Source organism: Cavia porcellus, unplaced genomic scaffold, assembly GCF_034190915.1.
Source record: "Cavia porcellus strain 051 isolate PalLab524CR breed Dunkin Hartley unplaced genomic scaffold, mCavPor4.1 scaffold_4, whole genome shotgun sequence".
Lineage (NCBI taxonomy): Eukaryota > Metazoa > Chordata > Mammalia > Rodentia > Caviidae > Cavia > Cavia porcellus.
The window spans coordinates 8,161,009-8,187,853 of NW_026947487.1; the positions used below are offsets into that span (position 1 = coordinate 8,161,009).

Genomic DNA, 26,845 nt, shown 5'->3' on the forward strand with positions numbered 1-26,845 from the left:
TCCTCACCAGAAGCTCCGAGCTGAGCCTAGGCCGTCAACTCCCCTCAGCCTCCCCGGTCGCATTCTGCAGTCTGAATTGGCATAGTAAATAAAGCTCCTGAGGGGGAAGCTCTGCCTGCCCTTCCTGTGTAGTTTCTGTGGTCACTGGCAGAGACACCCGTGAGCCATGCGGCTAGGCTGAGAGGACTAGTCAGTGCTGGACATCAGCACAGCTTGCTGATGGCTCTGTTGGCTTTCCACGTTCATCCACATAGTGATATCTGTGGGAGGCCTACTTGTATCCAAATGAGTTCCTGTTACCCCTCTGACACTGGACCGTGGTTTCCTGGTCTGTTTTTTCTGTTCCTGGCAGCACTGATACTTCGCCTGGAAGGAAACATCCAGGAATCATTGGATCTCTTTCAGAAGTGTGCTATTCTCAGCCCACAGAATGCAGACAACTTCAAGCAGGTCGCACGGTCACTGTGAGTGTGGGAGCCGGGGCCACAGCTCTATGGCAAGGGACTTGCTGGGTGCAGCAGGACTGATGCGTCCTGGAGTGTGGGAGGTCTTGATGTTTGAGAAAGAATGAGATCAACCAGGTTTTTTGTTGTTTTTATTGTTTTGTTTCTTGGCTTTTTTTGAGACGGGTCTCCCTATGCAGTTCAGGCTGGCCTTGAATTCACTCTGTAGTCAGGCTGGCCTTGAACTCACTTTGTAGTCCAGGCTGGCCTGGAACTTGCAGTGACCCCTGCCTACCTCAGCCTCCCAAATGTTAGGATTATAGATGTGCGCCACTGTGGCCTGAGATCTGCCAGTGCTGCAAGCACTATGCCCTCTAGTTTGATCGAAGAGCACCAATCCAGGTTAGCAGCATTGTCTCATGCTTTGAGTCTTCAGATTACATTGGCAGCCCACAGACTTTCCACATCTGCCATTCTCACACTTAGCAGGTTTTTAGTGAGGTGAGTGACTGCCCTGAAGGGTCACTACTCAGAAACTACTTCCTAATAGTCTTCCTGAACTACTGAGTATGCTCTGTTTCCAGGGGAGGGGAGTGGTGGGGTAGGAGGGTCCCCGTCTCCATTCCCCTCCCTGCATTGTCTCTTACTTGGGTACTGTGTTGTGCAGTTTCTCCCTCTAGCCTGTTTGTCTCCAAAGTTGTAATCCAGTCTCAGGAAGAAGTGATGTGGGAGGAAGGCCAGGTCCCTGTTGGGTGACAAAATAAATGATGGCAGCTGTTGCTGATGGTCTGCCTCTTGGCTGGTTCTGGTTTTGGTCGGTATTTATATCAGAAGAATTACAGGAGCCTTGTGCTCAAACTGATGTGTAATGAGACAGAGGCCTGGAAGCAGCTACTGTGGCCAGAACTCCTGCCTCTGCTCTGGCTTCCTGCATGGCGGCTCCCGGGAACAGGCCTTGAGAAGTCCCTACTGTGTGGGAGACAGGAAAATGTGGGGCTGGTGGAGTTAGTCCTGTGAGAATGTTGAGATTGTTTGGTGTGGTGGTACACCCCTACACCTGTAATCGCAGCACTTAGGAGGCTGAGGCAGGAGGATCATGAGTTCAAGGCCAGACTGGGCTACATATCAAGACCTTATAACAAAACAAAACAAGCAGTGTTGAGATACTAATTATGGAAAATATGTCTTTCAGATTTCTTTTGGGAAAACATCAGGCAGCCATTGAAGTATACAATGAAGCAGCTAGACTTAACCAGAAAGATTGGGTGAGTAGCAGACTTTCTTTCTTTTTCAGGTTTTTTTTTTTTTTTTTTTTGTCTTTTTTGTGCAGTCTTGCTGTGCAGTTCAGGCTGGCCTTCAACTTACTTTGTAGCCCAGGCTGGCTTCAAACTCACAGTGATTCTCCTGCCTCAGGCTCCCAAGTGCTGGGATTACCGGTATGTGCCACCACACCTGCTTTTCCTTTTTTTTCCCCCCCGCACCAGGGATTGAACTCATGACCTCACACTTGCCAGGCAGGCGCATTGCCCCTGAGCGATATCCCTGGTTTTTTTTCTTCTGTTTTTTAAGGAAATAGGTTAATTGTTCAGTTCTGCAAAGAGTGATCCTGTTATTATAACAGAATTCTTATATGCCCAAATATCTTTATATTCACACTTTTTATTACTGAAGTTCCAAACTATTATCAATTGGTGTCCCATTTTATTTTTCCTCCAGTCTGCTTGACATCATTGACTATTTCACTCTTGATAGCCTTTCTTTGGGTGAGCATTTTCCTGGAGTAATTGTTTGATTTTTTCCCCCTCCTCCATTGTTGCAGTGTGGTATTTGTTCACTCCTTCATTGATTCATTCACTCATTGATTCTTGAGTCTCAGCCTCCAAGAGCTGGGACACAGGCTTGTGTCACCATGCCTAGCTTTGTCTCTTTATGTCAGTTGGAAATCATGTATAATTGCAGCAGACAATTAGACGAAGCCTTGGTTGTACAAGTTAGGAATTTGTTGTTTTCCAGCATGAAACAAAGTCCTGCTAAGTAGTTGCTGTCATTGACTTGGTTTTCCTAGAATGTGAAGGCAGCGGCTGTGTCCTCTTGGTTAAGCTGACTGCTGTGGCACTGGCCACACATCTCCATTTTTAAGCAGGGAGAAAAAGACGGCAACGAGCAGAGGAGAGGACACTGCCAGCATTAGGAAAGCACAGGTTTCTCACCTGTTTCCAACAGTGTCTACTTACATCAGATGAGGAGGCATAGGAAACATTTTAATCTGGATATATTACCACTTACGACAGGGTTCTGTCTGTTTATTTTGTGTTTTTTGTTTTGTTTGAGGTTTTTTTGTGCTGACAAGCATTCTACCACTGAGCTAGCTCCCTGACCCCTGAATCAGGGTTCTGTCAGCAAGGAAGAGAGGGGCGAGACATTAGGTGACTAGCAGTGTCTGCTGCACTCCTCTACTTTCTGTGAGACGTGATCGAATAAATTCTGTATTCTCACCTCTTAGAGCTCATTTTTTTGTTATTTTCTTTCCTTTTTTTTGTTTTGTTTTGTTTTTTTCAGACAGGGTCTCCCTCTGTAGCCATGTCAGCCTCCTGAGTGCTGGGATTATAGGTGTGTGCCACTATGCCCAGCTCTATTCAATTTTTCATTCTGGTAACTGTGTTTTTGTTGTTTGAGATAAGGTCTTGCTGTATAATTCAGACTGGCCTCAAATTTGTGTCAGTCCTCCTGCCTCGTCCTCCTGAGTATTAGGATTACAAGCATGCGTTACTATACCTGGCTATTAACTATATTTTTTATTTCTTTTTTTTTTCTTTTATTTTTGGTACTGGGGATTGAACTTAAGACCTTGTGCTTGCCAGGCAGGTGCTTATGCTGCCAAGCTAAATCTCCAGCTAGTTCTTATTTCTAAGAACTCTGTCTTTTCTTATAATACCGTCTCCAGCTTTCCTGGTCTGCTGTTCTAACATGTAACAAATAACTGCCACACTATGGATGTTTAGTGTTTGTTGAATAAGAATGCCTTGAAGGGTCCTAAATGGAAAGTACCTCCAGGGTGTTTTTTAGTGTCAGCTGCCCTTCTTGAAATTGATTCTTTAAGTTTTGTTCTGCTTCCCAGAACTTTTTCTTCCCTTTTTTTTTTTTTTTTCTCTTTATTTCTTTTCTTTTGCAGCACTAAAGATTGAACCCAGGGCCCGTGCATCCTAGGCAGGCACTGTCCTACAAACTGCGTCGTAAGCCCTTATTTTTGTATTTTGATTCAGGCGCTTCCCTAAGCTAAGCTAAGCTACCTTGGCCGCCTCCAGACTTGTGATCTTCCTGCTTCGGCCTTCTAAACAGCTTAAAGCACCAGTGCCAGTTCTTCTTTTTCCAAGATTTCAGGATTCTTGGGGAGCAATCGTAACTACATGAGGAGGGCCAGATGGATCTGTGCCCTCTGCAGTGTTCACTATGAATTCTAGCTGTGCTCTGTGTGTCAGTCCCGTGCCTGCTGTGGGTGAGGATAAGTAGTTTGAGTCATGTTTTTTTATTTTTTGTTTTTTGAGATAGGGTCTCACTATGCAGTTCAGGCTGACCTTGGACGCACTGTATGCCCAGGCAGGCCTCAAACTCTCAGTGATTTTCCTGCCTCAGCCTCCCAAGTGCTGAGATTACAGGTGTATGCCACCATGCCTGGCAATACTGTGGACTATTTTATAGCTAAGGACAAAAGTGGAGCTGGAGGTGCAGCTCAGTAAAAGTCCAGAGTGCAGTCTCCAGCTCAGACACAACACACACGCGCACGTGCGCGCGCACACACACACACCTACCTGCATATATCCATAAAATAACAATAGGTAAAAATTCATCACCTTTTTCTGTGCTGTAGGAGAGTGAGTCCAGAGAGCGGGTGATGAGGAGCAGAGTTCAGTTTCGAGTTAGGTCTGGGGGCAGGAAAATTCTGCTTGCCAGTTGTTGTACTTATGTTTGGCAACAACTCAGTGAGAAGGAAGTTTTTTCTACCGCTGAGAAGCCGAACAGCCTTCCTCGTACCCTTCCTCAGACAGCCGCAGATGATACAGGGGCCATGGCGGCGGCCGCCAAGGGGCGCACATCCACATGGCCTTGTGAATTCCTTGTGTGCTACTAGACAAGGCTGCAGCCAGTTCCAGGGCCCCAAGAGAGGACTCTGACTGCTACAGGCATCCCGAGCTAGACAGGCTGACAAGCTTTCCATAAGGGTGAAGCAGGGGCTGCAGGCTTGTCCTGAGAGAAAAGAAGGATACAGCAGGTCTGGCTGCTGGACAGCGTTTGGAGAAACAAGGGTGGGGAGCTAGTCCGGATGTGCACCTCGCAGCCACTGAGCAAGAAGATCATCTGTTTAGTCTGCTCTTATCTCTTAGCTATAATTTACAAATAAATATTAAGGAACTCATTTTATAGCTGGTCGTGAACTCTAGTTTAAAAAACTCCCAACCATAGTGTGCCTTTAAAAAAGTGGCGCCTTTGTTGGTCAGGGACAGCCTGGGCTGCCTGTTGTCTGAGCTTCTCTGGAGTCGGTTTCAGCCATTTCCTCTGCTCTGCTGCAGGAGATCTGCCATAACCTAGGAGTGTGCCACATGTACCTGAAGCAATTCCATAAGGTAAGGGGGGCGCGGGGTTCTCAGACAGGAGCGCTGCACTTCTCATACTCTCCTAGTGCATGTAGAGCTTTTGGAAGAGAAAAATTAAAAATTTCTTCATCTGTTCCCATTTTTCCTTTTTTCTTTGGCAGTGCTCAGGATTGAGACTAGGGCTTTAGAAATAGCATGATAGTACGGTTGCTTGCTTTTTCTTTACCACAGTTTAGTTTTCCAGCACAGAAGCAAATGTTCAATACGAAAAGTAGCAAAAAGTGAACAGAACCCTAAATGTAAAAGACGTAATCACAACTGTCTGAAACATGCTCTGAAAACATATTTTACTTTGTTTCATAACCAGATAAAACAACAATAGTTAATACACTGTGTGTCATTATTTTACAGTATAAGACATAGACCAAAAAGATTCCTACGAAGAAGAAACAAAAGTTCCTTTACAGGAAACTAAGATAAATTAATAGTATAAATGAAGCAAATCAGCATAGATTGTAAAATATTTTTGAAAGTATGTAATTTTATAGTATGTAATTTGGGGAACTGTCTGAAACTTTCCCTACTTCCTATTTATCTTTTCTATTTTGCTTTTTACTTGTATATATATTTTTTGTTTCTCATGTAAGAGAAATACAATATTTAACCTATGTGTTTATTTCAGTTAACATGTTCTCAAGTTGCATCCATTTACCTGCGAACTTCTCAAATTATCTTATACAACATAGTACTCCATTGTGGGTAATACCACATTTTCTTTATTCAGTCACCTGTTGATAGGCATATATGCTGTATAAATTTGCTACTATAAACATGAGCATGCATGTATCGCTGGAGTACAATGATTTTAACTCTTTGGGTAGATACTTAGGGAGTAGCTGGAATTTCTGTTTTTTGTTTTTGAGGACAACAGTGTAGAAAAGTTCCTTTTCCCAACATCCTTGCCAGCATCTGTTATTATTAGATGTTTTGATGGTGGCCATTCTTTCTGGGGTAAGATGCAGCCTCAGTATAGGTTTAGTTTGCATGGCCAGAGATGATGAGCGTTTCTTCTTGTGTTTACTGGCCATTTATACTTGGTCTGAGAAATGTCTGTACATTCTAGTTGCCTATTTTTGATTGGGTATTTTATTGTGAGGTGGTCTAATTTTTTTGAATTCATTTTTTTGTTTGTTTGTTTGTTTTGTTTTGTCTTTTTGGTTTTTTTGAGACAGGGTCTCACTGTGTAGTTTAGGATGGCCTTGAACTCACTATAGAGCCCATGCTGGCCTTGAATTCTGTGACCCCCTGCCTTAGTCTCCCAAGTGCTGGGATTACTGGTATGTGCCACCATATTTATATAGTCTCGATGTTAGTCCTCTGTCCAAGGAGGAGCTGGCAACAATTTTTCTTACTGTGTAGGTTTTCTTTCCACTCTGGTGGCTGTTTCTTTTGGGGTGAAGAAGGTTTTTAATTGGATGTGGTCCTATTTGCTGATTTGTGGTTCCTGCGTCAGAGGTTTTGCTGAGAGTCCTTGCCTGTGCCTGTGTGCTCAAGAGTTGGCTGCAGAGGCAGGCGGCCCACACTGCAAGCTGCACAGTGTCTTGGTGTCAGGCGGGTGGAGGCTCTGCTGCGGTGTCCTTCCAGGGTAGTGACTTGCTTCCCTTTCCTCCGTCACTCTCGCCAGGCCCAGGAGCAGCTGCACAGTGCCCTGCAGTTGAGCAGGCACGATCTGACCTACATCATGCTGGGGAAGATTCACCTGCTGCAGGGTGACGTGGACAAGGCCATCGAAATCTACAAGAAGGCTGTAGAGTAAGTGTGTCTTTCCTTGTTTAGAGCAGTGAGAGATGGCACAGAGGGGGGACATGAGCACCCAAGCCTGAGCCTGAGCGAGAGCACGTGTGCGCATGAGTGCTGCGAATGGGAAGGCTGAGGTTTAGGTGGCCAGCTCCTGGGAGCAGCTTCATGCAGGGAGTCTGTTTCTGGCTGTTTGTCACTTGGTTACAGTGCTGCCTGACGTGCTCAGTGGTGCTCATGGCGACGGCACATGAACCTAAACAGGGAGTAAGTGTCCGAAGTAGGTTGTGACACACACAGCTCCTGCTGTGTTCCATGCTTCAGACTTAGTCAGGGGCAGCACACAGTGGCAAGAGAGGAGGGCAGACATGTACTGGGCAAGGTCTAGGGGCAGCTGGAAATCTGCTGCATGAGTGTCATGCTTTATAGCAGATCTTGTATTTCTAGAGGTCACACTGGGGATGGACCCTCCTGGCTCAGCAGTGTGTATCTGACTGTGTCATCCTGAGACCAGTGTCTCAGTTGTTTTGGTGCTGGGCTTGAAGAACCCTGTGCCTTGCACATGCTAAGTGCACTGTACCATCGACGTACACCTTTAGTCCCACTGTTCTTTTTTTGTTTTGTTTTGTTTTTTGTGGGTTTTTGAGTCTTGTTTTAATTTTTATTTTCAGCACTGGAAATTGAACCTAGGGCATTCACATTTGAGCTATATCCACAACCCTTTTTAAAAAATAATTTTATTTGGAATAGAGTCTATGTGTCTTAGTTATTTTTTACTTCATCACAGAGACAAAATACCTGAAGCCCAAAGTTGGGAAAGGAAAGGTTTATTTCTTACAGTTTTTGGAAGTTTCAGTCCACACTTAGTTGGCTCCAAGACAGGCGGGCCTGGCTGGGCTGCAGTTCATGGCAGCTGCCAACAGCAAGCCAGAACCAGCAAAGAGCCAGACACACCTTCTTCCTGCCATTACATCACATCCTGGCTCCACCCCTGTGTGGACACCATCAATCCAAGCACTAGACAATGAACGAATAACAAATGCACAATTCAAACTCATGAGACCTGGGGGACACAGACATAAACCATGACAGTGTCACTAATTTGCCCATCCTCAGCTTGAATTTGGCAGTCCACCTGCCTTAGCCTCCCAGAGTGCTGGGATTACAAACCAACATGACCTTGCCAGTGTATTTTCTTTTTTTTTTTTTTTTTGTTTGTTTGTTTGTTTTGTCTTTTTCATTTTTATCGGTACCGGGGATCGAACTCACGACCGCCTGCTTGCAAGGCAGGTGCTTATGCTGCTAAGCTAAACCCCCAGCCCCCAGTGTGTTTTCTTTTTAAAAACATTGCTAGGGTCATCTAGACCCCTGCTGACAGTGGAACGGACTGGTTTTCTTGCACTGGGGTTTCCTGTTTCTTCCCTCAGTATACAGGTGACCCTTCTTTGCTGTGCAGGGTTTGGTTTGGTTTGGTTTTAAGTAAGGCAGCTGTAACAAGGTGCTCTCAGTTTCATCTGTTTAGTCTCTTTTTAAGTTGTCTGGTCTGTAGTTCAGGGTCTGTTTTTTTTTTTTACTCCTGAAAATTAGACTCTGAATAAAGCTTAGATTTCTATTAATTTATTAATTACCTCTGTTTTCTATCATGACAGTAAATTTTGCAATTGTATCAGTCATACTGCTTTCTGTATTTTCTATAGTCACACTTTTCATGCCAAAAACCCCAGAAAAACCCTTTGGTTTGGTAAACTACCAAAGGTACTTATAGGCTGGTGTGGTGGCACAGGGGTCAGCACTCAGGGCTGCATTCAGGGCTGAGACAGGAGAATCACTGAGTTTGAGGCCATCCTGAGCTCCAAAGTAAGGCTGTGTCTCTTAACAGCAAAATGCACAATAAACTTGTTGACTGAGGCGTTTCCCCGGGCAAGTGAGGAGGAGCCATGTAAGTGGTTGGGGACTCTGTGGTACTTAGGATTCTTAGTGCCTGCCTTCTGGAAGTTGCCACTTTGATGTAACAGACCCAGGGTGGCCATGTGCAGTGACTGCTCAAGCACAGGTGACAGCCAAGGTTGTTGGGGGAGTGGTCGTGTCCAGTGGGACAGAATGCTTCCGGAGCCCGGGAGGCCCCTCCTGTGGTCTCGGGATGAAAGTGGTAAGGGCACATTCCCGGCTACCTGCACAGGCCGCGCATGGCCAGCTCAGGCGGCTCTGGCTCCGCTCTACATGACCAGCACCCTGCGTCCCTCCTCAGGGACAAAAGGTGGTGCTGCACACCCTTGGTTTTCTGTCTGATGACCCTGCAGCCTCCCCAGTGTTGCTGTGGCTTTTAAACAGATCTGTAGGGACTGAAGAGGCAGCTGCTATTTTACTGAAGCCGGAGTCTGCCTCTAGGGGCCGCTTTGTCCCTGTGGCTGGTGTGTCTCTGCTTGTGTTTAACTTGGCTGTTTAGCACGAGGCTTGTTTAATTTGGAGGGCAGCAGCAGGGGCCTCCTGGTCCTAAGTTACATGGAACATTAGCTGCATGGCATCGTGAGCATAGTGGAAACAAGAAGGCAATCCCGCAGGGAGACTGGCTTAAGCCATGCGCTCCAGGCTCTCCTGGTTGTGAAGCCTTGTTCCTCATCAGTGTCATGGTCAAGGCAGTCGCACAGCACGGTTAACAGATCTGTTCTTAGCATGATGGCCCTAAGAAAGGAATTTGGGTTTTTTTTTTTTTTTTTTTTTAATTATCTACACAAACCTTGCTGTAGCCAGGGTTGAGACGACCTACTTTTTAAATTTCTATTACTAAGAATTGAACCGAGGACCTTTGCACTGAGTTACATGCCTAGTCATTTTTAAAAAAAAAATTTTTTTTTTTTAAATTTCTAGACAGTCTCACTAAGTTTCCTAGGCTGGGTTTAGATGGATGTTACATCATTCTTGGCTGAGGAGGACTTATTTTCACATGAATTTCTTTGGGCGAAGGAGGTGCGACAGGGCCTCAATTTGTACGAGGGAGCTGGCTATGCGTGTGTTTTCCCTTGTTGCTGAAACAAAATACCCAGTACCCAAAGTTTAAGGGGGAAAGTTTATTTAGCTCACAGTTTGTAGAGGTTTCAGGCATAGTTGGCTAACTCCATAGCAGGACAGCATGGCAGATAGGTTCATGGTGGCAGAAGACAGCAAAAGCCATGAGGGCACAGGTTTTCCTGCCCTAGGGTGATGTAGCACTCACACCTTAATCCTAGCCAGAACTATGGCAAAGCAGTCACTGGCAGGATTTACTAATCACATGTCCTTTTTTTTTTTTTTTTTTTTTTTTTTTTGTCTTTTTCCTTTTTATCGGTACCGGAGATTGAACTCACGACTGCCTGCTTGCAAGGCAGGTGCTTATGCCGCTGAGCTAAATCCCCAGCCCCTAATCACATGTCCTTAATCCCAGCATCACACACATTAGATTCATCCACTTCTGTAAAAGCCCTCTGACAGCATAAGGCTCAGGGGGGACATCTCAACAGGAACTGTAACAGCATGAGTGTCCGTGTTTGTCACCATCACCTCCCTCAGAGCATCTCTGTGTTACAGATTCTCGCCGGAAAACATGGAGCTGCACACGACACTGGGGCTGCTCTACTTACAGGTAGGGATACCCTGTCTTCACCTGTGGGTGCTGGAAATGCTTGTGGCGTCCTCTACACTCTGATATTTAATGTGTTTTACTCTGATAGTTAAAGTACATGAATCTTACTCTATTTGATACTCTTCGCCAGAGGAGTTCATTTGCTTCACTTACATCAGAAGAACTCTGTTGTAGCCTTTATGCAACTATGATTGGTGCCCAACAGGAAAGGGTGTGAGAAACCACATCTAGTCTTGGGGATGAAACCGAGATAAGCGAGCACTCACTGGGCCTCAGCAAAGGCTGTTTGTGTCCTGCTCCCTCCAGCCAGGGTCTTACAAGAAACCGAGGCAACACAGCACACTTTGTCCACAGTGGAAAACAAATACCTCCGCCCTGCATTCCCTAGAGTGGATGGTTCTTTAGCTTCATTGCTTCTCCACCTTGGCCTGGGGCTGCCCACTCTGTTTCTTCCTTTGACAGCCCTTCCTTCAGGTCTGCCAGATAGCCCTTCTGCCTGTCCTGCTCCTCTTTAAGAGGAGCTGGCAGCTTAACCCTGGGTCCCAGCTTGGGCAGCTGGTGCCACGGACTCGAGACATGTCCAGCCAAGGGGTATTAACACGGAACAGCACAAAAGTGGCAGAGATCGTTTTGGAAAATATCTGCTTGGACCTTACTAGGAGCCAACAAAATAAAAAGCCCCACAAACACAGGGGCTTCTGTTTTCTTTAAATGTGCAGGTGTTTCTGTTTAGGATGCAGCTGGCCACCTCCTCCCTCATGTAAATTCTCTGCTTTTCCCCAAGCTTGGTGTGTACCAGAAGGCATTTGAACATCTTGGAAATGCACTGACATATGACCCCACCAACTACAAGGTACGGCAGGCTGGAATTTTGAGGGCTGACCTGACCAGGAAAGCCAGCGGGGAGCTTCCTCTCGGGGAGACCTGAGGAATGGGCTATTATCCCTGCCACTTGCAGCACTGGGACCAAACTTAGCCCCTGGCCCCTGCTAGGGCAGTGTTCTACCACTGAGCTGTAACCCAGCCTGAGCAGTTGGCTTTTCAAAAGAGAAACTATGCAGGTGTGGCCCTTCTTAGTTGAAAATATTGTACATTGTGGTGCCTTGCTTGGTGTCATACAAGAAAACCTGTTTCAGCCAGGCTGTGACTCCATGAGAATCAAAGTCACAGCGCTGTGTGGAGATGTTGCTTGGGAAACTGGCAAAGCCCGTGTAACTTGTAGAGCCACAGTGACTGCGAACAGGTGACCAGGGAGAAGGCAGAGCCTGGGGTAGATGAATGGCTCCAAGGAGACGCAGCCAGTGAGGCCGCTGGGCATCACACCCAGTCCCCACTTCAGGGGTCAGGACCCTGTGTAGCTCCAGCCTCCTACCTCCCCTCACCCTGGCTGGCTCACTCCGAGTGGCAGGAAGAGTGGGCTCTGGAGCAGCAAATATAGGAGTTTCTGAGGTGTTGGGCTGCTTGGCATATGCGCAGGGCAATTTCCCTGCAGTATGGGCTTTCCTGGCTGTCGCAGCAGCAGGGGAGTAACCAGCTGGGTAAGGCCAGTGCCCCTACAATACTGTTGCAGTGGGAAACATGAGGTGGGTCTGTCCCACCAGCAGTGGCATAGTTGTGTCATTTGTGACTACTGACACCCTGCGGAGTATGCACCTGCACTCAGTGGCCCCTGTCTGCCACCACCCTGGGTCTGCTGACTGGTTTTTGTTCTTAGGCCATCCTGGCGGCAGGCAGCATGATGCAGACCCACAGGGACTTTGACGTGGCCCTCACCAAGTACAGAGTTGTAGCCTGTGCCGCCCCCGAAAGTCCCCCTCTCTGGAATAACATTGGAATGTGTTTCTTTGGCAAGAAGAAATATGTGGCAGTGAGTGTGCCCTGATCCTGCTTGTCGCGTCTGTCCCGGAAGTGGGTGATGGGGTCTGTGGAGCTCACCCTGCTCTTCACCAGGATCCCTCTCACCACAGGCTATCAGCTGCCTGAAGCGAGCCAATTACCTGGCCCCCTTTGACTGGAAGATCCTGTATAACCTGGGCCTGGTCCACCTGACCATGCAGCAGTACGCGTCTGCCTTCCACTTCCTCAGTGCCGCCATCAACTTCCAGCCCAAGCTAGGGGAGCTCTACATGCTGCTGGCTGGTAAGAGATGCACAGGGCAGGGTGTGCTGAGGGGAAGAGGAGTTACACCAGAGGCCACTGGCTAGATGCCCCATAGAAGCCATTCCTGGAAGACCCTGGAAGGATCTGGTGCGTGCCCAAGAGAGAGCAAAGTGCCTGCTTGCTTCTCACCAGAGGAATTTCCCACAGGATACATTGAGCTCATCCCTAGTTCATCTCCTAGTATTCTGTTCTGCTGGCTTTTCTTTGCGGGAGGGGCACTAGTGATCACACCCGGGACCTTGCACGTGCTAGGCCAATGTACTATAGTGCACTGTGCCCCCAGCCGCCTTTCCATGTACACAGTTGAGCCAGGTCCCAGAGACTGAACCGAGGGTAGGAGGACTCAGCCTCCACTGCGGCCAGCATGGACTCCAGTCAGTGTGAGGGATGACAGTAAGAGGCAGCTCTTGGGGTTTAACACTGGCCTAGTAATGCTGTTTCCGCTACTCTCTAAACAGATCCCTGTCCCAAGTCAGGCTTGTCATGTTATACAGTGTGGTTCCATTCCTAAAACTCCATGTATGCCATACAGATAATATTCATCACAAAAACTGAGTTAATCAGGCAAATACTTTCAAACATTTAAAATGTGTAACCAGGGCTGGGGCGGCAGCTTGGCGTGGAATGTCTGCCTAGCAAGTGAGAGATTCTAGGTTTATTCCTCAGCACTGCAAAAAACAAAAAAGTATTCTGTGTGGGAAATCTTTTATCCAAATACTAAACTTAGTAAATGGAGACCAAGCAGAGTTTCTGTGTTCCCTTTAAGAGTAGTTTTCTGGTGAGTTTTTCAGTCATCATTGTGGGGTGCAAAAGTAACTGGGTGGCTTGAGTGCAAAGATGGTCCAGTCTTAACGGGGACACTGAAGCGGCGTGGCCTTCACACGAACAGTGGCCGAGGGTGCCGTGAACTGAGGTACTCAGTTGTGTTGCAGGCAGCAGACAACAGTGTCCAAGGATATGGTGGCGCTTGGCTGGGAAAGGTTGTCTAGGCCAGATGAGGGAGGGGATGGTGACCCCCACCCCAGCCTGTCCCTGTCCGCTGTCTTACTAGAGCTCCTCACTGGTGCTGTTCAGTGTGTTGCTGTTTTCATGCATTTCAGGAAATACTGATTAAAAATAGGGTGTGGGGTTTGTTGCTAAATGAAAATCTGTACTCCATGGTTGTTGAGGATGGAGTCAGATTCGGTGCTGTGGACACAGGAATGGAGGAAGTTGGGGGCGCTGGTGGAGACGAAAAGCTTGACTTGGGTTTGAAGTAGAGTGCTGCCAGAAAAGAAACTGCAAGCTGGCTGTGGTGCTACATGTGTGTAATCCCAGCACTCAGGAGGCTGAGGCAAGAGGATCCTGAGAGTTTGAAGCTGGTTTGGCCTACATAGCAAAACCCCATCTCAAAAAAGAAAAAGAAATTTTAAAAAGCGAAAGTGCAAAAGCAGGATGCTCAGTGGTTGGCAGCTCAGCACACAGAGAAGAGGTCTCAGCTGAGGCTGCAGGAGCCCAGTGGAAGTATCCGTTGGGGCTCTGTCCACTAAGCCATGCTCTCCATTGCAGTGGCCCTGACCAACCTGGAAGATACGGAGAATGCCAAGAAAGCCTACTTGGAAGCAGTGCACCTGGACAAGTGAGCTGCCCGGTGGGACCAGTACCGGGGGACAGGGTGCCGCCCTTCACAGCCTGGACCTGGCTGGGCCTGCTGTGGGATTAGCTCCTGAGCGGGCAGGGCAAGCCCCTAGTCCTGTGTTTGGTCATCAGGAGACCAGCGTGGGCTGTGGACGTGGCTGCTGGTAAAGCTGCGGGCTCGCCGGAGTATTACATAGGACTCTGGCTTTAGCATAATCTAAGCTACGTGTCACTTCCAGGATTTTCCCCTGGCATCTGTTACACAGCAGGGCAGGGTTCTCCACCCTCTACTCCTGTTGAGGCTGAAAGGCCAGACTCCGTCTTGCTCAGTACCTGCTTTTTCAGTTAGAAGATGGGCTGAGTCTTCTCCAAGGGTCCGTGATGTATGTTTTGCACCCTGCCATTCTTCGGAGAAATCTACCGGATCAGCTGCGTTTCAGGTTAACGGGAGGTGAGCGCCCTAGGTGGGCGTTTGTTGCAAAGCCCCCTTCTGTCGCAGGTGTAACCCCCTGGTAAACCTGAATTACGCTGTGCTGCTGTACAACCAGGGCGAGAAGAGGGGTGCCCTGGCCCAGTACCAGGAGATGGAGAAGAAAGTCACCTATCTCAAGGACAACAGCTCTCTGGAGTTTGACGCTGAGGTACGTCTCACTAGCTTCCAGGGGTCACTAGGCAAGCTCTGACACTTCTGAATTGAGCCCCAGCAGTCCAAATGCACCTCTTTTGGCTGGGGCGTTCCTTGCAGTGCGAGTCTGCCAGTCAGTTACAGGCTGAGACCACTATCCTAGAAAAAAACAATAAGGAAATTGTGGTATCCTGTGTGGGGTGGAGGGTCTGTCTCTTCCAGCATCCTCCTGCTTCCCCCGTGCAGGAAAGGCAAGGTGTAGGCCAGTCAGCAGCGGACCTGAACTGGGGGTTTTGAGATGATGAAGCTCCTATCCTCCACTAAGGGCAGAGATTTCTCTGCTGCCTGCAAATGACTTCCCTGGAGAAGTGCTTCCACCCCAAACACTCTGTCCTCAGACAGTGGTATCTTCGGGTGTTCTCTCCCAGTCACGAGTGTGTCTTTTCTTCCTGTGCTGCACAAGATGGTGGAGATGGCTCAGAAACTGGGAGCTGCTCTCCAGGTTGCTGAGGCTGTGGTCTGGACTAAACCAGTGACAGATCCCAAAGCAAAGCACCAGACCGCTTCTGCCAGCAAACCTGCCAGTCTCCAACAGCCTCTGGGCTCCAACCAAGCTCTGGGACAGGCGATGTCTTCGGCAGCCTCTTACAGGAAGCTCCCTGCAGGTAGTAGCCCCTCAGAGAGGACAGCCTCGGAGGCCTGCGCTGTAGGGTGGCAACTGTTTGCCTGGGGTGAGCAGTGTTGAGGTAACACATCCAGCACCCCTGGTTGGATGGGCCACATCCTGGGCCTCACTGAGTGCTTTGTCACTAGCCCCTCCTTTCACTTCCCGGCTTCTTCGCAGATTGGCACAGCACAGGTAGATTTCTTTCAGCAACTTGCTGAAGGCAGCCTTTCTGTCTTCAGCTAGGGTTCACCCTCACAGCTGCAGACACCATCGTCTGTGATGTCTAGAAAATACAGAGCTCTTTTGAGACAGTCTTCTGTGTAGTTAGGCTGGCCTTGAACTGGCAGTGATCCTCTCATGGCCAGGGAGTACAGAGGCCAGAACGTTCAGAGAAGAGACAGGTTGTGTTGTGTGTCATCGTAGGGCTCCAAGCCTCAGCCTTCCGTGTGCTGGGATTATAGCCTCCAGCACCTCACCCAGCAAGGATTCCTCTTAATTCAATATCGAAAAACAAAGATCTGTCCTGGAATCCGGAACCAAGAGTGCCAGCTCTGTGTTTTGTTACAGGTGGAGGAACAACGCAGCTCACAAAGCCACCATCTCTTCCCTTGGAGCCAGAGCCCATGGAGGACGCAAGTCCAACTGAAGCATCAGAACAAATAAGAGAGCCAGGCATGGTGGCACATGCCTATAATCCCAGAACTCGGGAGGCTGAGGCAGGAGGGTTGCCACTAGTTCAGGGCCAGCCTACAGTAGGAAGTGAGAGTCTGTCACAAAAAACCAAAACAAACAGAATAAGAGAGAAGTAGGAGGTTTTCTTGGGGGAAGCTGCAGTGGATAGAGGAAGGTCACCCAAGCAGGCTAAGTAGAGGTCGGTGCCAGAGTGTTGAGCGAGGACTGGGGCTGTGCTGTAACTGTGAGGCTCCATGCCGGTGCAGCCTGCACCAGCCCAGAGATAGGGAGCAAAGAGCAGCAGTTCTCCACGAGACAGAGACAAGGCGAGGCTGTCAGTAAGGAACAGGGTGCTGCTGGCTTCGGGGAGGACTTCCTTTGGGCGGGGCGTGACCTCTTAGTACCCTTGTGAGGACAAAGCCTTGGCCTAGCTGTGACCTCAGACCGTGGGTGCTGACAGCCCACTGGGCAGACACCAATCTTGAATCAATACAATCTAAACAGCCGAAAAGAAATGATGGAAAGAAGTGCTAAGTTGAGGTCCAAACTTGAGGCGCCCAGTTTCCCCAAAGGGAATCCAGAACAAGTCCTGAGTTTCCTTTTGCTGAGGTCCAGGGCTGGATCACCATGTCAAGGCCTGGTATCAGCAGCAAGGATTAACAGCAAATCAGTCCCTTAGCAGAGGAGTTTAGTGCCAGACAGTGCTGTGCACTGCCCAGCTGCTCTCAGTGCAGTCATGTGTCCTAAAGATCATACTGTGGTTCTCTGGGCAAAGCTGTCCTTCATGAAGAAGAAATGAGAGATCACAATAAACACTTCTAAAAAAACTGCCTGCTGTCAGCCCTCACTTGTCCCCAAGCCTGGTTTGGGACTGCAGGAGGAGTGGCAGGGTTGGTGGCTGTTGGGGCCAGCAGCAGACACAGCAGGTGGCAGACGTGATGCCCATGCCATCCACAGGTGGGGCAGGAGGGCTTGCAGTGTCGGCTTCTGCGTCCACACAGAAGCTATGCCTGGACAGAGCGGTTTGGTTACTGAGCCTGGGGCAGTTACTGAGAAGGTCTTGGAGATTTCTTTGCAGGCAGCTGGAGAAGAGGTGTCGTGAGGGATCTGGGAGCTAAAGAACAGCTAGGTGTGGCAGTGTGCACCTCAGCAACTCTAGTATTTGAGAGACTAAGATAGGAGGCTTGAGAATTTGAAGCCAGCCTGGGCTACATAGCAAGACCCTGTCTCAACAATCAAAAGAAATCAAAAATTACAGGTTAACTGAATGTGGCCAATGACTGGGAACACTGGGGGCTGAGGGCCAACTGTCAAGTCTCCTGTCCTAGACCCACCTATCTGAGGCCGACCATCAATGCCATCTTCTGAGACCTGAATAACTGGATTTAGGAATGGAAAGAGTCCGGAGTAAGGAGGACAGCTGAAAATCCCAGATTTGAAAGGAGTCTCCCAGAGCAAGCCAGCATTGTCCAGCTCGCTGGGAGGCTCAGGCAGGCATCAAGCAGGAGCCCAACTTGAACAACTTGGTGACACCCCTTTGTCAAAGTGAAGATAAAAACTGGGGCCAGGGTGTAGCTCGGTGCCTAGGCCTGCATCTAGTCCTTAGTACCTGAGTGAGTAAAAAAAAGACACCGCAAAGCAGGAAGAATAAAGGGAAAAGCAGAAGAGCTTACAAAAGAGGCAAGAGCAGGAACTGGGAAGAATCAGAGTGGTGTTAGGGAAGGCCAGGCCATTCACTGCACACCTGCAGTGGGAAGTGACAGGCAGTCACTGAGAGAGGCAGGTGCCAAGGCTGGGAGAGGCGAAGTGAGCTTCCCATGCTAAGTGCCAGGGCCAGGATTCGAATCCAGGTCCTGACGCAGAGCTGCTCTTTGGTCAACTAGCAGTGTCTCACCTTTGCTGAGGCTTGGAGACTGAAGAGGAAATTAGGTGTCTCAGTTCAGAAAGCTCTGAAGTAATAGACAGAACTGAATTTATTCCCTGGGAGCTGAGAACGTTGAGGACAGAAGAGGGCAGAGGTCTCCCTTTTCCCTCAGTGAAGAGGTGAGAAGTGAAGAATGCAGGGTCAGGACCCTGTTTGCTATCCCTGGCCTTCTTGGGACAAGATGGCACCTGGCACCCAGGGCAGCAGGAAGCAAGGAGTGCCTTCCACATCCACTCAGGCTCAGTCCTAAGAACAGTCAAAAGCAGGCTGCACACGTCCTGTCTTGTGGGTGTGTGAAGATGCTCTAACTTCTGGGTTTTTGGTTTGGTTTGGTTTGGTTTGGTACAGCTGAATCGAACTCACAACCTCGAGCTTGCCAGGCAGGTGCTCATGCTGCTGAGCTATAGCCCGGGATCTGCTGTAACTTCTGAGGGTTGCTTGTATCACAGTTTTTCAAAATAAGGATAATCCCAACACTTGGGAGGCTGAGGCAGGAGACGGATCACTGTGAGTTTGAGGCCAGGCTGGGCTACATAATGAGTTCAAAGCTACCCAGAACTACATAGCGAGGCCCTGTCCCATAAAAACAAAATGAGGGCCAGGGATCTAGCTCAGCAGCACAGCAAATGTGAGGTCCTGAGTTTGATTCCCAGTACCAAAAACAAATAATGAAATAATAAGGAAGTTGAAGCCAACTACATAATCACAAGAACAGATAATGCTTTTCAGTGGCTTAATTTAGAGGCAGAAAAGAAGCATGAATTAGGGTTAGAGGCTCGTGCCACCATACCCAGCTGTATACCATATTCTGGGGAAGACTTTAAATCCTGCCAAGGTAAATTTTCCCAAGTGAACCTACAGAGTCATTACGATCTCAGCAGTTTCTGGGTAGCAATGCACAGGCTGATTGGAAAGTTCTGTGGAAAGATGAAGACCGAGCATATCTAAGGTGATCTTGAACAAAATTGGAAGATGAGCCCTTCTGCACCTCAAGGCTTAACAAAGTCACCATGTGGCCCTGGCATGAGAATACACAGGTAAGAAAGTGTATACACAGATTGCGCAGTCATTTAACTTCTTGATAAAAGCACCACAGCGATGTGATGCAAAATGTCTCCAACAAAAGTCACTGGTGCTGGGATGCCTGAATGGCTGTATGGAAGAAAATAAACCAAGGGGCTTGGGGCAGGAGGACTTCAGTGAAAGGTGGAAGATTTCAGCTAAGTGGAGTGAGGTGAGGACAGCCAAACAGTGACAACATAACAGCAGTACTGTGTTGTTGGGAATTACTAAAATTAGGTTGTGTTACCACACACCCTAAAAAAGGCCAGCTAGTGCCTATGTCAGTGATCTTGATTGAACTGCTCCACAGTATGTGCAAAGGAACACATATACAGTGTAGAATTCCCAAGTAAAATGTAAAATAAACCTGACCTCGGCCTAACACTATGAAGGTCCCATGAATCAGAGCCAGAAAATCCAGCTCACAGGGACACAGCCCAGAAGTCCAGGAGTCCTGTGTGCTGCCTACCCCCTGCCCCTCCTGAGTTCCCACTGGGCGTGCGCTCTGCCCTGCCTGTGTACTTGCAGTGGGGCAAGGTGCAGCTGAGCTGCAGCTTCACTCCTGGGTCTATCTCTTGCTGGAGCACTGTATAGTCTTCTTAATCAGTTGAAAGGAAAATGCCTGGTCGTTGCAAAGCTGGCAGCTGCCTTTGTAGCTGCCACCCCATTTAGCTGCTGCTGTGGGAGCCCCACACAAGTGGTGCCCAGGGTGGGGGACAGGTAGTGCACTGGTAAGGTGGCTGGGCACAGCTTGTGTCACATGGGGAAGGTGAAACACAGGCTGGACAGGTGAGAACAGGAGTGAAAGGTGGCATTCATGTGAGGACCACAGTGTGCGCAGGAGGGAGTTGTCCTCTCTGGACTCCAGGCAAGAAGACCTGTCCATCATTTCCTGGACGTGTAATCAAAACCTGCCACTGAAAAGGCAGAAAAGTCTTCTGCTGTTCTTAGCGATGATTCAGCTGTGCCTGAAACTATCCCTATCCCTGAAAAGAGCAGTGATTGACAGGCAAGGGCAAACACAGGTGTGACAGGTTGTACACTGATAAGGTGATAGGTAAATTATCATCCATCAGGTGGGTGACGTGAACATGCCACAGTTCTGCTCTTTCTGCAAAAACTGCAGCTCCGTGTGGCAGGAACAGTGTCCCTAAAGAGCCAATCTGGCTGTGGGATCTCCTTTCCATGTAGAACTCCCCACTACTGGGTCAGGTCCAGTAGGCATGGGCCTCTTCCAGGTCATTCTCTGTGCCTTCAGAGACCAGCAGTATCCTGATGCCAGCTGCTTCCTCAGTATTGAGATTACGTCAGACTCACGAAGTGTTGGAGGCCTGAAAGGAGGTCTCTTGTCACATAACCTGTGGCACAAGGAAACCAGTAGCATTCCTCAGTTCACAATGTGAAAACAGCCCCAACTTCATGAGGACACCACCTGCAAAGCAGGATGAGTTTCAGGTGGCAGAGAGGACATGTCAGTTGTCACCCTCAGTCCAACAGTCACCCTCAGTCCTCAGTCTCACCTACAGTGGCCCCTGAGGTCTTTAAAGCACGTGAGTGACTGCACACAGAGGGAAACTAACTTGCAGCAGAGAGCTCTTTCCAGGTCACAGGGGAAGCTAGCACCTCCCTGTTTTGTAACCCATGCCCTACCCTGTACTGCTGTGCATGACCTCTGTACTTCTGTGTCTGACCTCACTGCTTCTTAATTTTTATTCAAAAACTTCAAGCTGCTTTAAAAAGTAAAAATCCAAAAACTTACAATTAGGCTTTATTTTCAGACTTTGAAGGAAAAAGTTTTCCAATTAAACAGCCACTGTCAGTAGATTCTAGAAGAGGGGGTAACACATGGGCACATCGGGCCTGGGTTAATACAAAGGGGTTTAATCAGATGCCCAGGAACACTTGGAAATCAGACTTCCACTGCCTCCCTAGAAGCACATCTTGGCACACATTTTTGTCTTTGGAAATAGCAAGCATAAACAACAGCAGACAGACAGGTGAGCGCTGCAGAGCTGGCACTGAAGGGCAGCATGCCAGGCCACACCAATCTCTGAGTCTCAGCAGGAAGAGTGCAGAGGACCCTCACCCTGCCATATTACAGCTAGTCTCTCATCTAGAGCATGCCCAGCCCTCACTGCAAAGCCAGTGATCATTCAGATCTGCAGGCCTCATGGAAAGGATGTGGATCTTTCCTAAGGATGAGCCCTGAGCAGCACCAGCAGCAGGCGCCACTCACTGTGGAACATGAGCAGCCTTTCTGTGTAGTAGCAGGGGCTTTAGACACGGGGGCATCTGTACCTCACATCCCACTGTGAAGCCCCCAGGGTCTCATAGTTTCCCAACTATTAGAAACAATTCCAAGGCTGTATATTAAATCGCGAGAGCTTGTCATAATTTATTTCACCATTTTCCCATTGCACATTTGGGCTTTTTCACATGTTAAACCAACAAAAACATTTTTTGAAACAGGGTGTTACCATGGAATCGAGGCTGACCTTACACTTGCTATGGAGCCCAGTTTGGCCTCAAACTCATGGCGATCCTGCTGTCTCTGCCCCCAGAGTGTGGGGATTGTAGGTTTATAATGGTTATGTGATTGATGAGTATTTTTCTGCCTCACTGGATTGTGAGCCCTCAAAGGTTGTTTCTGGCTGTGCATGTCCATTCTGAGGGAGGATGTAATGCAGTGGGGAGACTCCAGCATTTGTCCAGTCACTGAAGGAAGGAACCTCTGATTTGCACTGAAACAAGCTTCATCCACACAATGTTCCTGACCTTCCTATCAGCAGTGCATAGTAACCTCCCTTATCTAAGGCTTTTCTGTAGTCCTTTTAATCTCTGGCAGAGAAAAGACGAAACACACTGTGTGGAGCACTACATCCTGGGCACATTCGACCCCAGAGGGCTGCTTGGTGAAGGATGTCCCAGAAATAAATGCCATAGGCTGCACCAGGGACTGCCCAGAGCTCCTCAGTGACCTCAGCAAACAGAGCTGCTCTGAGAAAGGCTGGAGTCCCCACCCACAACCCATGAGGACACCGTCCCTGCCTAGGGAACCAGAGCTCATGGGACCCTCTGCAGCAACTTCCAGGCAAGGAATCTTAGAACCTGCGACCTCAAAGACAGAGGGTAACATGGGATGAAAAGTCACCAGCTGGTGCTGGAGGAAGGAAAAGGGTAAAGACTTCAGCCACTGAGGGGTAGGTGTGTGCTTCCCCAGGGCAGGGAGTCTCCATCTCCTTCCCCTTACAGGATGCTTAGGAAACTAGTAAGTTCTTCACAGCAGGGAGGCACAAAGCCACCATGTGTCCACGGAATCCACTGGAGACTGCCAGACATTGACCACTTTCAGACCAGTGTGAGTGGCTCTACATGCTGTGCTGTAACCTGAGTTTGAATAGCAAGTTTGTCTTCACCAGCAACTGTACTGGGCTTGGCTTCCTGAGGCTGTGGCTGCATGGGCAGCATTTAGAGGGTGAGGGAGGAAGGAGGTCTGGCTGTTCTGGCCTTTGGCAATATTCAGTGTGCTCTGACAACACAGCTTGCCAGAAATTTAGCAATAAGGTGGCAGATTTTTTTGTGGATGAACAGTTAAATGAGCACAAGCTAAGCAGAAAAGACACCAGCTGAGAGAGGCAGGTACAGCGAGCCCAGCGCAGGGTCTCACTTTGTCCTCTTCCCTGATGCTGTCCCCTCCCCTGCTCATCCTACCTCTATGATGTGTATGGGAAAGAGTGGTTGGTGTGCTTGAAACTAAGGAGAGATTCGTATGCACAGGAGTCCCTGCTTTACACAGTCAGCGCTGCCTCTGCCCACTGTCCTTCCTGGATGGTGACTTCTGCATAGAGCACAAGAGCTTATTGGCCTCAAAGCTCCTAAAGACAGTTTCACCTAAAACCTTTTTAAAGCCTGTGCCATTGTGAAAAGCTCAGAGCTCCTGCTTAGATCTCACTGTACACTGAGAGACAACCCGGCATGGTCCAGGCAGAGAAATGGGAGAAGTGGATCGCTTTTCCATCCCTGGTGTCTAAGAGTAGGTCAGAGCCTGTGTGAATGAGCATCTCACCAGTAACCATAGCATTTCCCATAGGGAGGACCGTGATTCCCATTGCTGCCTTGACCTCTGAAAGGAGGATTCCTGAAATGCTTTTCTCCAGGGTCCAGGGACCAAAGTAGATCACATTTTCCCCCAAACAATCCATCCAATCCCTATCAAGAACTCCTATATTCTTTTGTAATACATTTGTTTCCTTTTTTGTTTTATGAAAAAAATAAAATTTCATAAAAATAGTAATTACAATATTTAATATAATAATGTTTTATTTCCACCACTAATTTCTTTCAGTTGATTGAAAAGTTTTGTGCTAATATTTGCTTATGTCTTTGTGATACTCTTTTTTGATGTCTTATAGGTTTCAGAGTTTCTTACAGTGATATTGCAGCTAAAAATGTAGCTATCACTTTGATATGCATGCATGTCAGTATACAGAGAAGTGAGAGAAAGGAGACAGCACTTTTCAGGCACAGTGGACAGCTGGCTTCTGGAGAGGGGAAGAAAGGAGAGGGCACAGGCCAGATGGGCTGTGCTATGAGACAAAGTCCCTCTCTCTTGACCTCATCCCTAATCTCCAGCCCCTTCCCCTCAGGGCAGGGCAGCAGCAGGGAGCTCTGTGGCAGCAGGGTGGACCCACTGAACAGATTCGCAGACTCTGGGACACCAGAGCCGCCTCCTCTGGGTCAGAGTGGACATCTCCACCTTCTGAGTGAATCAGACCTTGGGATGTGTTATCAGGTGGCTTACAGCTCAGGTCCTATGGAGCATCTTCCAAGCATTGTGTCTGCCTCTCAAATCTCCATTCAGTGCCCCAGGCAGCTGGTTGAAGTGGGTGATGTGCTTTTCCTGCCTTGCTTGCCCTTCAATGGCCATAACTTCTGGCACCAGCCTGCTCTGTGGGGAAGGGTCATTGTCCCCACTCACGTGTTCATGGCAGAAAAGTCCCTTCTGCTGTGATCTCCATGTCTCCTTCTTTGTCAGCCAGTGCCCACAACCCATGATTCAGCTGTCACCTCCTGAGAACACCTTGCTGTCCTCCCGACAGCTGGTCCCCTGCTGTTCATCTCAGATCTTTCACAAGAATGTGAAACATATGCATGGTGTCATCACCTTTAGGTGACCTTCTAGCTGTGTCACACATGCCCAGTGATACAGCTCACTTTTTTATATACACAGCTGAGTTCTCTATTCCCAAAATTGAACACTACATTTGAGGACATAAGAAGGAAGGTAGGAGAGTGTTCATTGAATACTAAGAAAAAGCCCTTTGTGGTTACCAAAAATGGAGAGGGGTCCACCATATTTTAGTTACCTTATCCTTTTGTGGATGGAGGAGTGGAGTTTTGCTTGTCAGGGGTGAGCTCAAAGGGAAACTACTTGTCTTGCATTTGTTGCTTTCTGCAAGTCAGGATGGCAGGGTGGTGAACAGCAGAGAAATGGCCCCTTTGATATTTGGTGTCCAGATGCTGAACTGTGGCTCCAGGAGGAAGAGAAGGAAGGCAAGTCTGTCCCTGGCACCCAGCAAGGATCTAGAGTGAGACTTGAAGCCCAAAGGGAGAGCAAAAAGAGACCTCATGCAGCTTTCTTAAACCTGCCGATGAGGGGCTGGGGATTTAGTTCAGTGGCATAAGCACCTGCCTTGCAAGCAGGCGGTCGTTGAGTTCAATCCCCGGTACGGATAAAAAGGAAAAAGACAAAAAAAAAAAACCTGCTGATGCACAGTGACAGCCAGGCAACCCAGAGGCCTCCAAGGAGAAATGCACCAGTGTAATGGAGCAGTGCCTGCTGAGGGCTGAAGTGCCTGTTGAGTTATTAGGGTTCAGGCATCCCCCAGGAGAGGGCAGCTGGCCAATAGCCATATTGGAGAGGGGTCACATGAACTAGGAACTCAGAGCAGCTGTGGACTGGCTCCCCCTAGTGGCTCCCAGTGTCAGGGTGAGGCAAAAGGCAGATCAAATTGGCAGGAGGTTGTGGCAGGGAGTTGAGCTAAGACAAGCAGGGGGAGCACACAGCACACAGAGTGTTTCAGGCTAATCAAATCAGGTTCCAGGCTCACAGGCCAAACCAGCCTGAACTTCAGTGAACCTAAAGGCTCAGGCTTGCCAGGATTATCCACAGCCCTGCCACAACCTATGGCTGGCTTGCTGGGATTAATGGACCTGGATCTGGGCTCTGTCTGCCCAATTTGTCTACCAAGGACAACAGAGAGAGGTCTTTTAAGTGCACACTTCGCCTTTTCTTTTTCTTTTTTGTTTTCTTCTTGTTTTTATGAATGTGAATATGGATTCTTTGGTTGGCTTTTTTCTCTGAACGTATGTATTATTTCTACCTATTTTCTGTTTTGTTTAGTCTTTCTTTAAAAAAAAAAAAAAAGTTGTAGCTATCGGATCAAGTAAGCCCAAATAATGGAACAAACCAGAAGATGAAAGGTGGAACACCCAGACCCTTACTCCTCCTCCTCCTTCCAACAATGCCTTAGCTTTTGTGGCATCAGTTACAGATAAACTGAAGTTAGTGATTACTGTAGATGAATCCTTGCTATGTACCTCCTTTTTATATTAGATCAATATTAGCTTAGCATTTGTAACCCAATAGATCAGTTTTAGCTTGACTTGAGGCAACCTGTGAAATTATCCTACTGTACAGAGCACTCCTGGACAATGAAATTTTACTGCACCAAAACCCTCAGGATCTTCAGTTCCAACCTACTTTCATGCTCCACTCTGCTGTCAGGATCCTGACTCGCCCATGAACTTCTGACTTCCCTTCTGCACCTGCTGTTCCATTCTTTGCTGATATGAAATTTGAACTTGGTGTATTTAGCAGGTTGGAATCCATTTTACAGTAATACCTCGATTTTTTAAAAAAGCTAAAAGGTTGGGGCTGGAGGTTTAACTCAGCGGCATAAGCGCCTGCCTTGCAAGCAGGCAGTCGTGAGTTTGATCCCTGGTACCGATAAAAAGGAAAAAGACAAAAAAAAAAAAAAAAAAGCTAAAAGGTAGAAATTACTCCAATCTGTATAAATTGATGAATAACCAAAAATTTAAGTGCATCATAATAATATGCGTTCATTAATAAAAATAGTTTATGGATAAATGATAAATACATGTAAATTCCATACAGAGGAAACAGACAGAGAAAATGTTAAATTTTCACATACACAAAATGGCTACAATATATCAATGCATACAATACACGGTAGATTCCTCATTCATATGTCTTGGGAAAATACAGTAAACAAGGAACCTGGTTTCGTTAGGAGAAAATAAAATGTTTGAAATGGACAAGGTGTGGACTATGTATATTTTTAGTGACTGAATCAAACAATAAGTTCTATTTCAGTAAATCTGGTTATCTCTACTTCATGCTAAATGGGCAAAGAATTTGGAGGACTTTTTTTAGTGGAACTAATAATGAATGGAGAAAGGTAGGAAAGAGGGAGAGATTTGAGAGAGAGGAAAATGAAAAAAGAAGTATAAGAACATTAAATGAGGCCAGGCATGGTGGCTCACACCTGTAATCCCAGTAACTCGGGAGGCTGAGGCAGGAGGATTCTTGCAAGTTCGACACCTGCCTGGGCTACAAAGTGAGCTCGAGGCCAGCCTGAACTGCA

General features: G+C 47.9%; 1 protein-coding gene across 4 annotated transcripts in view; it reads left to right on the forward strand.

Annotated features, from left to right (window-relative positions):
• Positions 1-26,519, forward strand: part of Bbs4 (Bardet-Biedl syndrome 4) — a 40,454-nt gene extending 13,935 nt beyond the window's left edge. For 2 of the 4 annotated variants that reach the window (XM_013141421.3, XM_063246782.1), the window contains 12 exons: positions 353-464; positions 1,636-1,708; positions 5,012-5,065; positions 6,720-6,847; positions 10,397-10,451; positions 11,236-11,304; positions 12,166-12,318; positions 12,419-12,590; positions 14,160-14,229; positions 14,728-14,869; positions 15,317-15,518; positions 16,088-26,519. In XM_013141421.3, coding sequence (XP_012996875.1) covers positions 353-464; positions 1,636-1,708; positions 5,012-5,065; positions 6,720-6,847; positions 10,397-10,451; positions 11,236-11,304; positions 12,166-12,318; positions 12,419-12,590; positions 14,160-14,229; positions 14,728-14,869; positions 15,317-15,518; positions 16,088-16,329 — 1,472 coding nt within the window. In that variant the 3' untranslated portion in view covers positions 16,330-26,519. The remainder of the gene's footprint in view (positions 1-352; positions 465-1,635; positions 1,709-5,011; positions 5,066-6,719; positions 6,848-10,396; positions 10,452-11,235; positions 11,305-12,165; positions 12,319-12,418; positions 12,591-14,159; positions 14,230-14,727; positions 14,870-15,316; positions 15,519-16,087) is intronic. The other 2 variants (XM_063246784.1, XM_063246783.1) reach the window with 2 other exon arrangements.
• The last annotated feature ends 326 nt before the right edge of the window (positions 26,520-26,845 follow it).